This window comes from Lygodium microphyllum, chromosome 3, assembly GCF_053477565.2.
Source record: "Lygodium microphyllum isolate KBCC chromosome 3, Lygodium_microphyllum_v1.1.10, whole genome shotgun sequence".
Classification (NCBI taxonomy): Eukaryota; Viridiplantae; Streptophyta; class Polypodiopsida; order Schizaeales; family Lygodiaceae; genus Lygodium; species Lygodium microphyllum.
This window is the reverse complement of record NC_141137.1, coordinates 191,588,706-191,604,780: the sequence shown is the minus strand read 5'-3', so window position 1 is coordinate 191,604,780 and position 16,075 is coordinate 191,588,706. Positions and strand designations below refer to the sequence as shown.

Below are 16,075 nucleotides of genomic sequence, written 5' to 3'. Positions count from 1 at the left end.
TGGATCATATCAAGAAGCTCATAAAAAGTCATGAAGGAAGAGCTCCTTGGTCATACAAAAGTTTACTTATTGGTGAATGGGTCAGGTGCTCAAATAGTTTGTGGACGATGATCAGAGTAGAAATTCTATGGTGGTTGTGGCTAGCAAGACTAGACGCCATTTATGGAGGGCTCAGAGAAGATTTTGGGGTGCTCAAAGATAAACTAATAAAGGTAAGGAAAGGATACTACTCCAGAACAACTGTAGAACTAGAAACCGAAATCGAGAAACTTCCCAGCAAAAGTCGAAATGCTGAAGAATTTGTAGAGCTAGAAAGCCTAAGTAGGAAAAAACAACTTCTAACCCCAACAAACTTGAGTTTTATCCTCAAATTGTAGTATCCGTAAAGAGGTGTGGATGTGAGGTCTCTCTTGTATATGATTGTCTTAAAAGAAAGCTGGTATGACGTGTACATGCGTGAGTGCGTGTGTGTGGGTTGGTTTTCTTTAAGTACCTCTGGTTCACACCAAAGTTCACCCGCATCAGTTTTAAGTCATTCGACTGCTTGCTTGCTGCTAATTGAAGATGGGCTCCCAGGTGCGTATATTGTTATGAAAGAGCTGTCCATGCCACGACACGGCCACCTCTTTCTAACCCCTACGTGCTGCGTTTTTGTTGCAGGTTCCAGTTTGGGCTGTAGAGAATCGGGCTCGCTTCCTGCGTGCTGCAAAGGCTAGCGACAGCGCTGGCAAGGCACCGCTTATCTCGGCGGCCTCGGTCTATCGCTCCCTCTATAGCAATGAGGCTCTCACGCGAGCGGGGGTGAGCGTGGGGAAGACAGATGGCTCCGCCATGCTGACCACCGCTGCAAGGATTTTACCACCCCCGATAGATGTGAAGCCCGAGGAGGAGTACTACCGCAACGAAGACAACCACCCGGATATCCTAGCTACTATCCTGGAGACTGCCCGAGTGACTGCCGGCTATAACCCCGCGGCAGCTGGAGCAGCTAACACCCCTGAATTGGCCGCGGAGCAGCACGCCGCGTTCCTACGCTTCCTAGAGGAGGTAGACTTGTACTATGCTTATCTGACGCTGGCGGTCATGGACACTCGACAGGTGGTAAACACTAGCCTGGACTGTGAGGGCCTTGTCAGCGCCGTGGCAGATGTGGTTTTGGCGGCTATGGGGGAGGCGGGCCAAGGCCTGAAAGATCGCATCGCGAATACCATCAGAGCGGCTGCGGAGCGCGTCACCAAGAACGTGACCACCAATAGCGTGGTTGACGTAGGCTACAACAACGTGAATCTTCCGGCTCCCACGACTGAACGCCCTAACAGAGACCCAGCTAGTACGCTCTGCTTCTCTATCGTGGGAATGAGCCGCACAGTGCAGAACAACGGGTTTCTGAAAGGTACTACTGACTCCTCTAGCGAGTATCTCTACATAACAACGGCCACTTATCGCATGAGGAGCTCGTCTGTGAGTGCGTATGCTTCCTATCTGGCTGGCTCCACGATCATCCCTGCTGAGCGTGTCATTGAGAACTTTCAGACGGTCGGGTAAAGCGAATCCTCCGGTTTTCATGAATAAGCCTTTGGTTTTCACGGGAAGACTTTCCCTCCCTTGTACAGGCAATACAAGTGGCCTAACACAAGGAACTTTAGACACTGAACTAGATGGTAAATAGACTTGTATCTAGTAAATGCTGAAATTTTTCTAGTTGGTAACTAGGGTTTTTAAAATTGGAACTAGGTTTTTCATTTTACTAGATAAATGTGAAGTTATACCTAGTAAAATAAGTCTCTATATGGTAAAGTGAGATGAATTTGTATATAGTGCCTAATATAGCCATGTTTACTCGAAATTTTTATGAAGCTATGAATAGTATAATGTTTATGCACATTAAACCAATTTTGTTTTGTATATAATATCCAACGTAGTCATGCTAAGTAATAGACACCACAATCGATAGGCTTAACCATCAACCATGTAGACAATCTCAAATAAGACAATGTGGATACACACTTATAATGTATATGTTTGTATGTATCCAAAATATTTCATTGTCACATTAAAACAAAGAAGAGTCTCATTCAATTCAACTCAATGACATGGCTCTAAATCTTGAAATTACCCTAAAATTCCCTTCCAAGTATGGAATATACCTAGCATCAATACATCACAAACAGTTATCAAAAGTTATTTGAGCCCCTTACAAACTAGAAGCACACCCATCCATTAGCAAAATAGAAACTCTTGAAATTGTAATAGCTTTTTCCTTAAATGAATGGCATCAAACCTCATGAGCATGTGGAAACCTGAAAAGGGGAGTTCTTAGTAGATGATCATGACACATAGTCTATTAACTAGGGCAGCTATATTAAGTGCACTAACACCAACATTTCCTACTGACATGTGACTTATACAATCCCTCTTTCATGCATGTAGCATGTTTAGGGGGGTGTGTGAGGAGTAAGAGATGATGGAACATAGACCCAAACATAAAGCAATAGAAGAAATATAATAGGATGGAGATGGATTATGCTAATGTTGTCATTGCTAGCAGGAACATGGAAGAGCTAGAGAATAAGGTGTGGGATGACTAGAAATCTTTCAGTGAGAAGAAGAGAGTCACCATGGAATTTGGAAAGCAAGTGATGTGTGCATGAGTAGTATTATTGTTGCCGTGCATTCGGTAAAGCTATGCTAAGTATTCTCTATGTGACATGTACATGTATTTTAAGGGAAGGTCCCCCTTGAGGATGAGTTTGCTAGATGGTTTTGGTTCACCTTTGGGTCAAACTAGTGCCGACATTGTTGTGCTTGTCAATAGGTTTCTTTTTTGTCTTGCTTTCATCTAAAGAAAAAATAAATTGGGTTTTGGGTTCAGTTTTTTGGTTGAAAGGGAACCTTGTTTACTTGGTCTCATGCAATGCCGATTTTATTCCTGAGGAGGTATTGCAAATTGAATGCCCAATATGGGCTAGTTTTCATGGACTTCCTCCCTTGCTAGATGGAGAAGTTAATGTGCTAGTAGAATCTTTAGGTAGAGGGCTCTATGTTCTTACAAACAACATCAGCTAGTGGAGCAAGCGGCCTTTCATAATTTGGGATAAGAAGAAGAAGATCCTTGAGATGCTCTAGCTTTATGATTCTAATGGGATTGAGTCGCTGATCAATGTAGAATTCTCTCTCTTCTTGGTTACATGCTTCATATGCAAAGAACGTGGGTGCTTTGCAAAGGAATGTCCAAAAAGGCATGGAGCTAAGAAGTACCCAAGGAGAAAATATTGAAGATAAGGAAGAACCTCCTGCAACATAGTCACAAAAGAAGAAAAAAGTAAAAACCTCATAGATTGAGAAGGCTAAATCTATGAAAGCAAACAACCCTCAAAAGGAGGAACCCAATTAACAGTCAATCCTAGAGATGCCAAAGTTAAAGCAAGATGGAAATAAAGAAATTCAACCACCAAAGTCTTTGGCATTTAATGGAGGTGAGAAGGAAAGCCTTTCCCTTTAAGAGCTTACTTGCAAATGTTTGGTTGACAAGAATATTTTTCTATTCAGGATTATGGAGGCTCAAACAAAGATACAATGTTGATTAGTTGGCTCTCTATGATCTCTTGGAATGTGAGGTGCCTAGGAATTCCATCTAAGAAGGATCAATTTAGTTGGAGAAAGAGATGGAAGCCAGTCTCTATTTAGGTTCAGAACCTCCTCTCTAGAAAGGGAAGGATTCAAACCATAATTGAAGGATTCTTGGAAACAAACCAACAATCCAATGGCTAACCCAATCTAGAACTAGATGAGATCCATAGCTATCATCATTGACATTGCCAAGATGTATGACAAAGATCAAGATAGACTTCAAAGAGGGTTGTATGTTAGTAAAATGTAGGGAGTATATTATTATGGCTCTTACTAAGTGTTTTGATGATGGGATGTTTTATCAAATTCTCAAAGAAGTGGAGCATTCAATTGAGGATCTGCAAAAACATAAAGTTGAAGTTGCAAAAATTTAGTTGAAGGGCAATGGTATCTTATGGGTGAGGCTCCAAGTAATTAATTTTATAAATTGATGGAGCAAAAGAAGCAGCAAAAGCTCATCACTACCATAGATGATGGAAGAGGAATCATGGTACTTTTGTAGAGATATTTTAATCTCTTTAGGATGTATTTGTAAATGGTCTATGCTTAACTCCATCTGAGGTAAAGAGGTTGATGGGAAAGGGTGTCCCATCGCCCCACTACTCTTTGCCATAATCACCAAAAACCATGAAGTGTCCTCAACATGGGATGAGTGAGTTTTTCAAAGAATGCTTTGAAGAATTATTCACCCAAGGTTTGAGACTAAATAGTGGTATCTACACCGTCATTCTCACTACTTTCTCATGTGCAGAAATTGGAGGCTGCTATATATGTAGCCATAATTGCAACCATCAAGAAGGACTAAAGGAGAGGAGGAATAGAGGCTTTTGGTTGCATCAGTCACTCCACTAGATGACTAATGATGAGAAAAAAAATCCTCCAATGGATGTCTTGCAAACTCCTCTCTCTCTCTCTCTCTCTCTCTCTATGTACCTCAACACATAGTATTTAGTTATGGATACATTCTAGTTGTCATATCTATATATTAATAGTTTGCTTGTTCAATCAAAGACAAGCTATTCCTAATTGACCATCCACACACATTCACATTTTCATCCAATCATATCTAGAAAAAACTAGTTACCATATATTGGTCATGAATTGGTATTCATATTTCCAAAAACCTAGATAATTGGTGAGTGTTCACAAGCATATTCTAATATATGCTAGTGCAACAATATCAGGGACTATGTTAATTTAATTGTGTTTCTTTATAAAATGCCAAGGTGAGAGAGGAAGGGAGGCCCGAACCTAAATTAATTTTTAACAAAAGTCGATATGGTACTTCAATTCAACATTTTTCTTTAATGTAAATTGAGGTGAAACATATAAAATGCTTGTGCCTTGATATGCTAGAGCCAATGCTTGTGTGTTATATGGTGAATTTAGACAAATAGATGGTTGAGTAGAATTGAAAATAGAGAGAAGATACCATATCAACTCCTGCAACTTATGGTTGATCACATAAGGATTCTGAGCTAGCTATTTATTGCTTTTCATTCTATTATTGTTACTTGAGATTACAAGAATAGTTTCCAAAATGATTGTCTACCTTAGAGATGCAAAAGATTAACTTTACTTTTTTATATATTTTTGGAATTTGGACTTTTTCACTTGAATAAAACTTGGTCCTTTGGATTTGGGTTTGAGGGATGCCCTATCAAGCAACCACCCTACCATAGCATGTGCTACAAAGTCCAATTACAGCCCTTATAGAAAGAGTACGATTTTTTTTCAAGCCATATGGGGAATATCAGCTGCCCAAAGAGGATAAAAATTCCGTACCACACTTTGTTAGATTTATACCAATCATTTAAGGAATATAGGCCAAATACCTTCCCATGCGCTATTATGTCTGGTTCTAAGAGGAAAAGCTAAAGGAAAGCTCATAAATAGACTTGCATATGTGTAAATGTCTTGTCATCCACCTCGTATTTAGGTGGCTCCTCACCCACATTGTATGTAAGGGGCATAAGCCCTTATTGTGTATTTACTTGAGTTTGGTGTGAGAGATAGGGAGGGGAAGGAGGAGGTGGAGCGGAGGCAAAAATAAAAGACATGGTCTCTTCATCTTGGTTTTGCACATTTCACAACCAAGTTTGCTTATTCTGAAGTTTCAAGGAGCGGCCACTCTCCAGCAGATGTGTCAAGGATTTCTTCAAGCCTTTTCTCATTAATAGCTGCTTAAACCATGTCTACCAAACTAATAGCCTGCTTGCCTATGAGAATTCAAAGGATCACAATCTATCTCTATCAACAATAATATAGTGAGGAAAGTTATTTGGGATCCATTAAGGACATGAAAAAACAAAACCTATCTAATATAAACATATAAACTTAATAGTCTATTGGAAGTTATAAAAAATAATAAGTAAAATTTAGGTTTAAATCAATATTCTTAGGATTCACCTTGCAAGGTAAGAGTTCAACCAATGTAAACTTATTGGATTATTATTAATATAAGGTTTATTATTTTAAAAAACTACGGATTACTATGTTTGAAGTCTAAAGAACAGGACCCGAGTAGTATTTACATCTAACAAAATATTATACTAGACTAAGCTAAAATGAATTCAATGCAAATTTTTAGAAACATGTATATTTCTACTAAAAAGAAAAAACTCCAAAATATAATCCATTATTGGCCTTATTAAATATCAGGCGCCTAAAATTATTGTCATGGGGTGCATGTACACATCCTATTCAATTTCTGTTTTGGATTAAAAGGGCTAAAACTTTGTTTGTCTTGAAGAAATTTGATGTAAGGGATTACCATCACATATGATGTCCTTGTGAAGTAGAACCAAAATTCATGTGTCCAACTAAGCTCATTGTTTCCCAAGGAAAGATTGGATAATGTTGTGTGGGGACTCTTTGATTGACTACTAGAGGACCTCTTAGGGTTTTAGAGGAGGCATTGTGCCCAATCTTGTGTCAAGTACTCTCTCTTGCTTTTTTCATGATTCATGCTTTCTCAGGTACTCTCCTAAATTTTGTATATTCAAGTTTTAAACTATGGCAAAAGATTTCAATAGCCTCAACGATCATCCTTAGCATAATGCCCTCCCAATTCTGTAGACGTAACATGCATTTGGAAAATATTTAAATTTAATGTTCAAAGCCACTTCAAGCCCATGAGGGTGAAACACCTCCATACATTTGGATGGCTCTTGATGCCTCTCCCAAAGAATTCGAGTTTTTCTTTATGGTCTAAGAGTACCATAGGAGGAGGCCATAGTAGGCACATAGAAAATATGCCCTAGTACTTCTGTAAGAGCATGCACTACACCATCCAACTAGACACGCATATCAAGGAAAGAAATCCAACCCACACACTTATGTTGGACAACCAACTTAGATGAGAAGGCAGGACACTATAATAGAGCAACTGCTACATAATCTAACTCCATAGTTGTCTTCTCACTTACTAACTTCTTCTTTCTATTTTGGTCATTCTCACCAACAACCACCCCAAATTCTCGTTTTCCAATAAGCTCTCTTGCATGCACAAGAAGAGTGGCCATGTGTTAGGATGTCCTTAATGTTGCAATAATGGCTTTAGTGGCCTTAATCGTTATCCCTTTCCATGGCTACCACACACCCTTGAGCGAATTCGGTTAACTTATCTATGGGTTTGGTTTTGAACCATGGTTAGCATCATGCCATTTTTCCTTTCATCAGGTAGGGCAATGCTACTGCTGCTGCCACCATTTTTGTCCTGCCGCGCGGATTCCGATCAGAACTGTCTCACTGCAATCGACGACCTCTTCCACCTACGGTATGTTGAGCATGCCTCCTGCAATCGACGACCTCTTCCACCTACGGTGAGCATGCCTATTACTACACCATTTTTGTCCTGCCGCGCAGATTCCGATCAGAACTGTCTCAGTGCAGTCGACGACCTCTTCCACCTACGGTGAGCATGCCTCCTCCATCTTTCCTTGCAATCAGTTTTGCAACAGTGAGAAGAAAGCCTTGTTTGTTTCTTTTCTGAATTGCTATGGCACAACGAGCTGCTCCTTTGCGGTCATAGCTATTTCCAGACAGACTCCTCATGCGCCCTGAATCCTTTGAAAAGGTAGCATCGTTTGCCATTATTGATATTCTAATTAGGCATATGTACACATTTGAAGCCATGTACACAGAGAATCTAGACAATTAAGGAATTCTTGGCACATAAGAATGTATGTATTCAGCGAGAGAATGAAGCTAAACGAACGAGAAGCACTTGAAATGTATTGGTGTTTGTGCAGACAAACTTCCATATTTCAATGGTGATGTTATATTTATCAATCCTGACTTGTCGTATACTGAGGTTGTCAAATCCCAAACTTGTGTATTCTGATAACTCAACTAGAAGACCCAAAGAAGTGGCACAAGCTTGTGTTTTCTTCCCTAAAATGATTTTACTAAGTTTTTTATATCAATGACGCGTTCTTGATTTTCAGCTTCAATTGAAAAAGGCTATTGGGCTCACAACTGGCAATGCAAATGGGCTTGCAACCTTGCAAAGGGCGATGTTACAATGACTCCAAAAGCATTGGCATGTGTTGCTTATTCACCTGATGCAGGCTGACTTGTTACTTCTGGAGAGGTATATATCATCTACAAAATGATAGCGATTTCGGTCCCCCACCAATAGTTAGTTGAAAAGTCCTTATGTAGAGAATTATAGGGCTAGAGGTTTCCTAGCACTAAGCTGGGTGGTTTTTTGTTGTTTTAGTCTGGGCATCAACCAGTTGCTTTGTATTTGGGATGTAACCGATGGGTCTTGCCTAGCTGAGCTGAAATTGCACTAATATGGCATTTCATGTGTGCAGTTCTCTCCTACCATATGATGTTCAACAAGAATACAGTGCCTTCTACATCATGGACTTGCATTGAAAAAATGGGTTAATCTTAAGGTATCCTCTGATGCAAGCAAAGATTTCTTTGTGGTTTCCTATCTGCTGCAGACATCAACAATAGTTTCAGTTGCTCGTTGCAGGTTTGGCAAGACCATGGTTTAGCCATTTCAAGTTTGGACGTTGCTTGTGCATGCAATGATGGTATTTTGTGGATTTTCATGCTTGAGTCTCTTGCACTTGCTGCAACTTTTCCTTGACCAACACCATTTGAATTCCATGACTTGACAGATACAAACACATGCTCCTACCTTGCCGCACATAATGTAAATGGGATCTCATATCTTGATGCTGTTGCTTGACGATTTGCAACATCGCACAAGCTTAGTAAGTTTTATTTTGAGATAACATTAGTGAGTCCATACACTGAGAATAAGCTTAAAGCTGCTAGGCATAAAGTGCTTCATTTTTGATAATACATTGGTAAGGTTTCTCTTCAATCACTATTCTTACACAAGATGTTTTGGTTTTTCCAGCTGTTGTATATGTCGATCATAGTTTCTTTGTTTGGGATACTCACAACTTTTCAAGGCCAGGTACTTTGTTTTAGTATTGTTCAATCCTATGCTTCTTAGAAGTTGTTAAGTTCTCTGTTGAGAGGGAGATTAATGGTATCTGTAGCCTCTTTAACAATGTCTCTTTTGTGACCTTGGGAGGGTTTGTATTGCTATTAAACGACTTGTAAGTAATAACTTAAAAATGCTTGGGATTGCATAGGATATATTTGAATGCATGAAAGGTTGGAAGTTATTTTCATGGAAGGTTACCACAAGTCTTATATTGAAACATGATTGGCTAGTATGTTAAGTCATTTGTCTTGTATGGTTTTAGGACAAAGCACCTACATCAACTAAAACACTATCCCCGCTTGAAGTTGAGTCCATGCCTGGTGGCTCATTAAAATGAAGACCTCAATAGGGGGTAAAAGTACATTTTGTGGCAACTCTACTAGTAGGAAGCACCATTGACTGAGGCTAAATGTTTGAGATATGTGCAAGGTAAACCATTTGCATGCCAAGGAAGAGAAGGATGTAGAGGAAAATGTTGGGTCAACATGGAGGAAATGGAGGCTACTTCATATTGCTTCTACCATTACCAAGGTATATTGAGCTTGTATTGTCATAGGCACATGTTCTTGAGAGCAGTCTTTTTCATTTTGATTACATTTCATTCTATGGTGTCTCTTGCCTTAAGTCTATATGGAGCCTTATGTATCTGACCAAGTATCATTCACATACTAAAAGTGGGGCATGTATACCATCACAAAATGGGAGCGATGATGTCTAGCAATGGCACTATGCATTAGTAGATCCTTGAAATGGAAGGGACGATACAAGCTCTTTGACTTTATTGATTTGTTGAATTATATTCTCATGAAACTCGATTATATTTGCTTTCGTTTTGAAAAACCTTATGGCTGGCAGATTCGCACCATTACAATATGAATAATGCTTCAAGAGTGTTTGCTCATGGAAGAGAATTGAACTGGATTCATAGGGTTTTTTTCTAGAAGAGGATGAAGAACATCATGAAGCGCTTGAAGATGCTCATTCCAAGTCTTGGCGTGAATCAATATGCCATCAAGCCAAATGAGTAAGAGATTTTTGTATTAAATGATGAAAAATTGTGTTGCCCGTGGAAAGTGTTTGAAGGATTGAAAAATCTAAATAGCATCACAAAAAAATTATACAACCCTTAAGGTGTGTAGATGTCTTGTGAGCATTAGTGGGATTTAAAAGTATTTGTTGATTGCTAGAAGCCAAGCCAATGGATGCCAAAACTATTGATTGTCCAAGTTGCTCCAATTGGGTCTATTGGTTGTGTCAGGATCTCATGAAATATTAAAATGCTAACCACCACTATATTGCAATCAGTAGAACATGCTCTAGCTTTATCAATAGAATGGGAGCTAAATAGGGTAGTTGGAATGCCTTCATTTCAAAATTAAGAGAGGCTAAGAGTGTAGAAACCAATCACAGCGAAGCGTGATTGAGAAAGCTAATTTGGTAAAAGGTATACTGAATGTTAAATGTCTGAAGAGTGATACACCTATCCATAATCCCAAAAAGAATAGAAATAAGTGTTGTTGCTTGTGTTGGAAATTGTAATTGCTAAGCGAGGATTGCCCTAATGAGTGAGAAGGACCTATGGTTAAGGAGGTTTCTAAATTGTGATTCTAGATTGTTAATTGTATAATAGTTGCTAATCTATTTGCCATTTGAGAGGAATCTTGAGAGTACAAGTGATGTGCTTTTACCAACCACTTGTTTATAGGTTTCTCAACAATTCTCCAAGTGTGGCTTCTTTTGCTTTAGAAATTGCAATATTCTAAACAACCCTAATGTGACTTGAATTTTGTGGATTATTTTTTGACTTGATCAGAATTATTTCAATAAAAACATTTTGGGCAACCTTGTCTATCCTTGACTGGTAGTACTTGCCTATCTGTGAGTTGGATTTTTTTTCCCATATATGAGTAAAAATTATCATTTTTATTCTACTAATTAACTTGTATTATAGTTTTGTTCAAATTGTTAATTCTATACAAGAATATTTTGTTGTATAAATGGTTCCGACTAGTTTTCTTATATAGGAAAATTTTACTATATCTATGATTCCAACTAGTTTTCTCATCTAGGAATAATTTACTACATCATCAACTAGAATTTTAAAAATTTTCTATATAGAAATGTTTTACTATATCACTAACTTGTAAAGTGTTCCACTTTTACTAGTTGAGACTTTTTCTAGATACTTTGAGAAGTATCTAGAAAATTTCTCTTTTTTTACTATATGGGATAGTGTTCAAAGTTCCTTGTGTAAATAATTCTTCCTCGGTTTCTCTAGCTTTCTTTTTTTTGGGGCGTTTTTGTCGAGTCATTGAACCTTCATGCTCGTGTAATTGAAGATGATTAATTCTTGCGATATGGGGGTATGTTAGGCTCGATGAAAATGCTACCCGACGGTTTGGTTTCTTTGTTTGTTTGATTTGTGAGCACGTTATATTTGAGAGCTGGTCATTGCACCTCCGTGTCTGCGCCATCAAGGATATATTGATTGATTCCTTCAAGGTGGGGTATGTTACACTTTTCAAAGCATCTCCAATCCTCCATAAGCATCGAGCATATCTAAGAATTGGCCATTGTAGCTTTGGTTTTGGGCGATTGAGGACGGTTGATTCTCTCAAGGTGGGGTTACTTACACTTTCGAAAATCTCCATATTGAGTAGCGTGTGTGTACTTTTGATGGCCACCCTTCCTTCGCAAAAATGATGGATTTTGAGTGGGACTATCCTTTTTCATACATTTTAGTGTATTTTGTGAAGAATAGATCAACTAAAATGTATTTTTGTGAATAATAAAGATCAATTTTTCACTTGTAAAGAATAGTTTAGGGACCCCTCTTGCGTAGAGTGTATGGGGCAAATTGTTAATTTCAAGGAGATGTCTATCTACTATCCTTTATGTCTTTCCCACTACTCACTCTAACATGGTTTCACAAATCATGGAGTGTTTCTTGATGTTCTTGACACACAGAGCAAGGAGAAAGCTTGTTGTTTGTATTGCAAGCTTGAGTTGTCATGTTATAGGTGAAATTTCACTTGCTTGATGTTCGTACTTTCTACTTTGTTGTGTGATGAAGGAGGTCTCCATTTTCCTTAATTTATTACAGCTAGCTAGCATGACCCCCATATTAGTGAATCCTTTGGAGGCTATTTGATTATACGTCAACTAAATTTTTTTAACATGTCACATCACCTTTTCATATCATTTATGAGCTATTATAGGGTGTGAAGATAGAATGAGTCCTTAGAATGCTATAAACCTTAGGCTTCTTCTCAATGTGTTGAACTAAAGAAACCTTGGGATGATCAGGCATCATACTTTCACTTTAGAGCAATGGGCACTATTTATGTTTTGGATGATAGAACACTTATCTCTACACATTAGTAAAGATGAAGGTTAATTGTCTCTTCTTTCATTTGAGTTGGATACTAACAATAAGCTTTTTGACTAGGATGTAGCTTTTGATCCTTTCTCACTTGTTTGGAGATGCCAAACCCCAATTTGGCAAAATGCTTTACTTCATAATTTGCGCATGGCAAATACATTCCCATTTTCATTTGATAGACTTCAAAGATAAATGCCATTCATAGTTGTCAAAAAACTCTCCAACTTGAAAAGATCTTGGTTACTTGTTATTATCTATAAGTAAGAAATGCTATGTTTCTATGTCCTTGGCTCACTACAATAGGGACATGTAGACTTATTCAACAATTTTTGAACCTCAATAAACATGAGGTTTTTTCTTTAATACATGGCCTTGAGTGTAAGAAAGATGTGGCAAAAAAGGAACTTGATAATGGTGCTTTCAAAGAAAAAGATCTTGAATATGTGGTTATGGGAGACTTAGAAGCTCAATCCTTGCTCTCGGAAGGGGGTTTAAGGTTCAAAATCAATACAAACATGTTTTAAATCAAAGATTATTTGGTGAAGAAGCATTGTTGTAGCAAAGAATGATATAGTGATTGTCAATAAAGAAGTTGAGAGCGGGTCTTCTAAGATGGAGGGTCTTTTAATAATTAAAGTCTTCTAAGATGGAGAGTCTTTTAATGAAGCAGTTTTTGTTGGAGAACTCTAGGACTTCTTACCTTATGGAGATGAGACTTGCAATTTCTTGTAATGCAAAGGATCCTTAGTTTCCTTGTGTAGGGAATAGATGGAAAAAGAAACCAAACACTCTTAAAAGTACTTTGATGAGGTATGTCAATTTGCTAGGTAGATAATCTTGATGGAGAGAGAAGCTATTTGACAAATTTAAGGTACATTTTAAATAGTAGCAATTTGATCTAAGAATGGAGCTTTAACTTGCTAGTTCAACACTTTTCAAACCTCAAAAAACTTGAGACGTCTTCTTTGCTACATGGTTGCAAGAGCAAGAATGATTTGGTATAGAAGGAACCTAATAGTATTATTGTAGGAAGAGATACTTAAGGTTGAAAATGAGCATAAACATGTTTTAAAGAAGAGGTCATTTGGTAAAGGTCCATTATTGTAGCAAAGAGCAAAATATTGCTTACAAATAAAGAAGCCTATGTCTTACTTGTATGCAGAAGTAAAGCCTTCTTACATGGATGATATTTTAATTAAGTGTGTGTTATTAAGAACTTTAGGATCTCTTCTTTTATAGAGATAAAACTCATGATCTCTTGCAAGAAAAAAGATCCTTAACTTGCTTACTTCAAGAATAGGAGAGCAAAGAAACCTATTACACTTGAAAATCTTTGATGGGGAAGGTTAATTTGCTAATTGTACACCTTTGATGGAGAGAGAATTAGTTTAGAAAAGAGAGGTACATACCAAGTAATAACAACTTGGCCTAACTTGAAGCAATCTCTGATGGGGAAGGTTAATTTGCCAATTATACACCTTTGATGGAGAGAATTTGTTTAGAAAATAGAGGTACACACCAAGTACTAACAGATTGGACGAAGTTGGAGCTTCAACTTGCTTCAAAGAAAGTAAGTTCTAATTAGTTTATTATCCCATTCATCTTTGAACTTGATAGTCTTCAAAGATGGATTCTTTCAGCAAGCATCAAATATTTTCCAACTACAAAAGACCTCAGTTGTCTACTACCATCTATAAGCAACAAAATCTCTCTTTCCATATTATTGGATGATCATAGTGGGGACATGTAAACTCATTCAACCAACTTTGAACCTCAACAAATCCAAGGATTCTTCTTTGATACATGGTCTTGAGAGTAAGAAACATTTAGTAAGGAAGGAACTTTCTAATGGTACTTTAGAGAAGAAAATGCTTGAACAAGTGATTGTGAGAGACTTAGGAGCATATTTGTTGCTATAAGAAGGGACTTGAGATTCAAAAATCAACACAAACACATTTTAAAGTGGAAAACATTTTAAAGTGTAACTCCTTGACCACAACATCTACCACTCCCTCAATGATTTTGGGAGGTGGTACATCGGGAAGGTGTAGATGTGTTTGATCTTTGTGAAGAAAGTCATGAAAAATAGGTGAAGGCTAAAGTTGCCACCACATGGATCTCTGATGAGGCAAACCAGGGTCACGGCTGGAAAGTCCCTACTATTTTGCTGAAAGCCCAAGGCTATGGGAAAAAGTGGCAGGACTATTGGGTACCCAAATCCTCATACATGAGACATCCATCGTCAAGGAGTCCCAACAGGAAGACCAAGGCATCTCATCCTTTTAGGACGCAGCCAATTTACAAATGGGTTCCCAAAAGCTCAATTCCTAAACCCAATCCCATTCTTAAACCGCAGAAAGCCACAGGGGAGAAGCCTCGTTTACAATGGAGACCTAAAAGGACGAACCCCTCAGCTAAGCCAGCTTCTTCAACTCCCACAAAGACACCTAAGCAAACTTCAACTATGGAATGGAGACCCAAGCTCAAACCAACAAGTGCTTCCAAGCCATTGATGCTAGCCATTCCCCAGGGCATTAAGAAGCCAAATCACGCCACGCAAGTGAGGCTAACTGCAAGAACATCCCCAAGTCAATCGACGATACAATGGAGGTCTCAAATGCTGTAGCAACTCTTGCAACACAAGCTATTGCAACCAGTGGTAGCCAATCATTTTTCTATGGCCACAGAGGCTATTTCCCAATCCCTTACTACTGAAACGAAGAGCACCTTCCATACTCACAATGCACGAATACCCCCAACCCGTACCTAGCGTATTATGGGCAAAGTATCCCACCGTTCCCCACACAAAGTCATCGATAGCAGGAGGTGTTCTCTCCTGCAAAGCCCCTCAACTCGGATGGTTTTCCACACGACTCGAGTACCAAAGGCATCATGCACTGCATCATGAGTAAAACATGTATTTGTTTTCAAGCATACATAGGGCCAACCAAGGCCACTGCATAGACACATTGCCAAGTAGACACCCATGCACAATGTGCCCAGGAGTGCACCACATCTAGGAAGGGGGGAGGGCAACAGGGGCAACACCAATGCAAGCAGGCAAGCGGGAGGATAAAAAATGATGAACAGAGTGTGCGACAAGAGGAACCCTTGGTCAAACAAATTTCAAAATGTCCAAATTGAGATCCAAACACATAGAAGGAGTCTACAAGACAAGGGCAACCCACACATGAAGTCAAAATTGCAATAAAGTCACCGGAGGGGACAAAAACCCAAGTCGTGTCCAGGATTCAAGCTATCTGGAGAGTTTTTTGACAAAATTTGACTAGCCACAAGTGAAGTATAAGGCAAGGGCATCAAGAATATCAAGTCAAAGTTGAAAAAATATGTGCAAAAATGCCAGAATCTCAGTCGTGTCCACGATTTTGCATAGGCACAGAGCTCCAAACTTAGATTTGAGTACATCAATGAGCTTAGAATGAAGAGATAAACAAGATGGTCAAGTCAAATTTTGCAAAAAAGTGCTTAAAAAGTCAGTCGTGTCCACAAAACCAAAAAAGTAAAAAAAGAGGCATTTCAAGCTCTTCAAGCAAATCAAGCAAGAGGAGAGCAAGGAGAGCAAGGAGCTT

The 16,075-nt window shown here is 38.6% G+C and overlaps 2 protein-coding genes across 3 annotated transcripts; both read left to right on the top strand.

Annotated features, from left to right (window-relative positions):
- Positions 1–419: 419 nt before the first annotated feature.
- LOC148039366 (uncharacterized) lies at positions 420–1,709 on the top strand. The gene is made up of 2 exons (XM_087675238.1): positions 420–576; positions 661–1,709. The coding sequence occupies exons 1-2, from the start codon at positions 565–567 to the stop codon at positions 1,543–1,545; spliced, it is 897 nt and encodes a 298-aa protein (XP_087531364.1). The 5' UTR covers positions 420–564; the 3' UTR covers positions 1,546–1,709.
- A 143-nt stretch (positions 1,710–1,852) lies between these two features.
- On the top strand, positions 1,853–10,867 carry LOC148039365 (uncharacterized). Of its 2 annotated transcripts, none has more exons than XM_087675240.1 (7): positions 1,853–8,224; positions 8,451–8,534; positions 8,618–8,678; positions 8,766–8,861; positions 9,011–9,070; positions 9,533–9,634; positions 10,032–10,867. In XM_087675240.1, the coding sequence occupies exons 4-7, from the start codon at positions 8,805–8,807 to the stop codon at positions 10,125–10,127; spliced, it is 315 nt and encodes a 104-aa protein (XP_087531366.1). In that variant the 5' UTR covers positions 1,853–8,224; positions 8,451–8,534; positions 8,618–8,678; positions 8,766–8,804; the 3' UTR covers positions 10,128–10,867. The 2 variants fall into 2 exon arrangements, with proteins under 2 accessions (XP_087531366.1, XP_087531367.1); XM_087675241.1 differs by having other exon boundaries at positions 9,959–10,867.
- The last annotated feature ends 5,208 nt before the right edge of the window (positions 10,868–16,075 follow it).

Bases quoted from the DNA above. Each gene is read 5' to 3' on its own strand.
- LOC148039365 (XM_087675240.1), top strand. From the start codon at position 8,805: ATGGGATCTCATATCTTGATGCTGTTGCTTGACGATTTGCAACATCGC. The intron at 9,071-9,532 runs GTACTTTGTTTT...GATATGTGCAAG, and splicing joins TCACAACTTTTCAAGGCCAG to GTAAACCATTTGCATGCCAA. The intron at 9,635-10,031 runs GTATATTGAGCT...CTGGATTCATAG, and splicing joins TTGCTTCTACCATTACCAAG to GGTTTTTTTCTAGAAGAGGA.